Source organism: Chaetura pelagica, unplaced genomic scaffold, assembly GCF_000747805.2.
Source record: "Chaetura pelagica isolate M959 unplaced genomic scaffold, ChaPel_1.0 scaffold938, whole genome shotgun sequence".
In the NCBI taxonomy this organism is placed as follows: domain Eukaryota; kingdom Metazoa; phylum Chordata; class Aves; order Apodiformes; family Apodidae; genus Chaetura; species Chaetura pelagica.
In genome coordinates, this window is record NW_009954221.1 from 414,515 (window position 1) to 417,753 (window position 3,239).

The 3,239-nt window shown below is 53.7% G+C and overlaps 1 protein-coding gene across 1 annotated transcript in view; it reads left to right on the forward strand.

Annotated features, from left to right (window-relative positions):
• The window catches only part of OCRL (oculocerebrorenal syndrome of Lowe), a gene marked incomplete at its 5' end in the record, with an annotated part of 17,278 nt that overhangs the window by 461 nt on the left and 13,578 nt on the right, over positions 1-3,239 (forward strand). Inside the window, 7 exons of the mRNA XM_010003464.1 lie at positions 426-464; positions 1,076-1,186; positions 1,270-1,345; positions 1,730-1,879; positions 1,967-2,128; positions 2,633-2,734; positions 3,175-3,234. Coding sequence (XP_010001766.1) covers positions 426-464; positions 1,076-1,186; positions 1,270-1,345; positions 1,730-1,879; positions 1,967-2,128; positions 2,633-2,734; positions 3,175-3,234 — 700 coding nt within the window. The remainder of the gene's footprint in view (positions 1-425; positions 465-1,075; positions 1,187-1,269; positions 1,346-1,729; positions 1,880-1,966; positions 2,129-2,632; positions 2,735-3,174; positions 3,235-3,239) is intronic.

The following is a 3,239-nucleotide window of genomic DNA, read 5'->3' on the forward strand; positions in this document are numbered from 1 at the left end:
AAGAATTTAATTAGCAGCTTTTGTCCTGGGGCAAATGCTTCTTTGGGTATAAAAGCACCTTTTCCTGGATTAGCTTCTGCCCTTCTTTGTAACTCCTTGTGGTTCTGCAGCTTTTTGCTGTGCAGACAAACTCTAGAGTTCATTGTCAAGTTAGTTTTTCCCCGAGGAGCTACACTGATGTAGAGCAAGCCATCCAGGTACACGAGAGCCCTAAGCATTAGGGGATGTCCCCTGGGACACGTTGGTTGTGGGAAATGGCTGTCCAGGGCTGCCTGCTCCTGCCCAGTCATCAATAGTGCAGGTGTCAGAGCTGTTCATTTGTGAGGACCTGTTTGTGGCTGGCAGCAGGCAGCGTGCTCTTCTGAGTCCTGAGTTGCTGCAGCATTCAGCCTGGACTCTCTTGATCCTGTTTTTCTCTTTTCCAGAGGCAGAGGAGACTCTCCTGATCGATATAGCCACAAGCAGTAAGTCCTGCAGCCTGGGGAGGGCTTCTCTGGGCTGCCCGCTGGGCACGGACAGTCCATGTTTTTCCTGCTGCTCCATCTGTCCCCGCTCCTGGTGTTTGTCCTGGTGTTTGGCAGGGCTTGTGCTGCCTCTGGCACTGTTGTCTGGCTCCTTTAGACAGTCGGTGTCAAAAATGGTCTTAAGTGCCCAGATTGAAGTACTGGCCAAACTTTAACTTCCTAAATCTTTTCCCAAGCCCCTGCTCTGTGCTCTCAACCATTCTCACCTCCCTTCCACTTCCTTCTCCTGAGCCTGAGTTACCATCTTCCTGTTGCATTGTTGACAAAGCTCTGTCCAGTCACCCTTTCTGCCTTCCCTTTCATACTACTTTCAGAGCTCTTCTCTGTGAGATCACAGTATTCCTAAAACCAGGAGAACACGACTGACGATACGGCGGGTGGGGGGGATATCTCAGAAGCACAGGGAAACCTGCTTAAGTGCAGATTTCCATCAGAAACAATAGCTGGAAGTTGGCTTTCCTGGGCGAGCTGTAAGGATGACCAGAAAGGCTGGTGGCTGGGGGTCTGTCCCCTGGCCCAGCCCCCCATGACTGCGAGGTGTCTGCCTGCAGCAGGCTGCAAGGTCCGGATGCAGGGGGACGAGACGGCCGAGCGGCTCTTCGAGATCCCCGACGAGGAGCAGTGCCTGGGGTTCCTCTCAGAAGTGCAGAGCATCCAGGAAGGTCAGCAGAGCTGTCGTCGTGTTGCTGAAATCCTCTGACCTCCAGCAGTTTCTGACAGGGAGGGTTTTTGGGTTTTTTTCCAGCCCACCTGAAAACTTCTCTTCTGGAGCAGAAGGACTCAGCCAGCTGGCACCAGGTGGAGAGGAACCTCCCAGCTCTGTCACAGGCCTCTCCAGGTACTGAGCTGTCCCCTGGGTGTGCTCTGGGGTCTGTGCAGCAGTGGGGCACTCAGGGCAGGGAGCTGTGTCTGACCCTGTCCTCAGGCTGCCCTCTGCCCTGTTCCCTCACTTCACATCAACCCACACACCGTCAAACATCTCAGTCCTTGGAATCCATTGCCCTGGGCCCTTCATTCCTTCCTGAGTGCAGCTCCTGCCTAGTGCCCTGGTTTGTGCATGTTGAAGTCCCTCCTGCCTTGGCTTGTGGTCGGTGCCCCTTCCTCATTCCCTGAGTCATCAGAGCTGATAGCTTACCATTATAATTTACTTGTTCACTTTCTCTGGAGTTATATTTTCCCTTCTTGCTCTGAGCAGGATTAAATAGTTTCTCAGGGCACTGTGCTTTCATTATAGGAGCTCTGGGGTTTGAGGATGACTTCAGCAGTCTAAGCCTGGAAGAGAAAAGAAACATGCAAAACCACCAAACGGGATCTCGCCGGGAACCTCCCCCTCCTCCCGTGCCTCAAAACAGGCAGTAAGCAATGTGGGGAATCTGTTCCCTTTTTCATTCTCTTCCTAGACAGCAGAACCAGTTTTAATTCTGCTCTTGCTTCCTTCCTAGGTTTCACCGAGAGAGAGAAGGAGCATCAAGAGACCAGTCAAAAGTCACCAACACCATGCGCAAAATGTTCCTGCCCAGCACCCAGTCGGGGCAGAGGGAAGGCCTCCTCAAACACCTGCTTGCCAAGAGGGAGAAGGCCTATGTCAACCTCCACAACTTCCGGTGAGCTGTGTCTGAGGGGCAGTGTGCTCAGAGACAAAGCTCTTTCATCTCTCTGGTGAGCTCAGATCTAGCCCAGGCTGGAGATCTGACACCTGCTGCTGTGTGGCCTCCTTGCGTGGCTACACAAGGATCGGTCAGAGGTGGCTGTGGAGCAGCTTCTCCTTTGCCTCCTGTCCCCTGTGTGTGTCAGATCTCCTCATCCTCGGGTAAGGCTGAAGCAGTTGTGCAGAGGCAGCTGTCCCAGCACACTGTCCTAGTGTTGGCCCCATGACATGATGTTAAAAGAGCCAGATGTTGGCTGGCCCTGGTGGAATGTCTTCAGTTTTGTTGCATTCAGCAAAACCCCTGAGCTGAGGTCACTGAAAGTGAGCCAGGCCCAGGAGGGGTTTGTTGCCCCCATAGCTGCCAGGACCCAGCACACGGGGGCTGCCCTGCATGCGCTGAGACCAGGCCAGTGGTGGTGTCACTGTGTGTTCTGACACTCGGGCTGCTGTTGTGTTGTAGGTTCTTTGTGGGCACGTGGAACGTGAATGGGCAGTCCCCAGACAGCAGCTTGGAGCCCTGGCTGGTGTGTGACACTGAGCCCCCAGACTTCTACTGCATCGGGTGAGCAGCCACGACCTCGGGTTCACTTGCAGGGCTGGGGTTCTTGTCACCCTTGCTTGGTGGGCTGTGTTTGTTTTGAGTTCCTGTCATGTTCTCAGAGGCTCCTAAAGCTGAGCTGTGTCTCAAGAGCTGTCTGAGGGTAAAGAGCCATGTGGATGAGGCAGAGTATTGAGTTAAATGAGGCTGGTGTGACATAACAAAGCAGATTTTCCTTGAGGCACCCACAGAGCTCTGGCTGTCCTCTGCCTGCAGGCAGCCTTCTCAGAGGGGTGGCTGCTGCAGGGCATTGCAGTCAGGTCCCAGAGGCACCGTGGTGAAATCCTGCAGCTGTATTTAGCAAGTGGGAGCAAGGACCTTCTTCCAAGAAGAGCTGTTGCTGGAGGTTTCACATTGGGCCCTCCTGTGGGGGCAGGGGGTGGTAACTTGGTTTTGTTCTTCAGGTTCCAGGAGCTGGACCTCAGCACAGAAGCTTTTTTCTACTTTTATTCTGCAAAGGAGCAGGAAT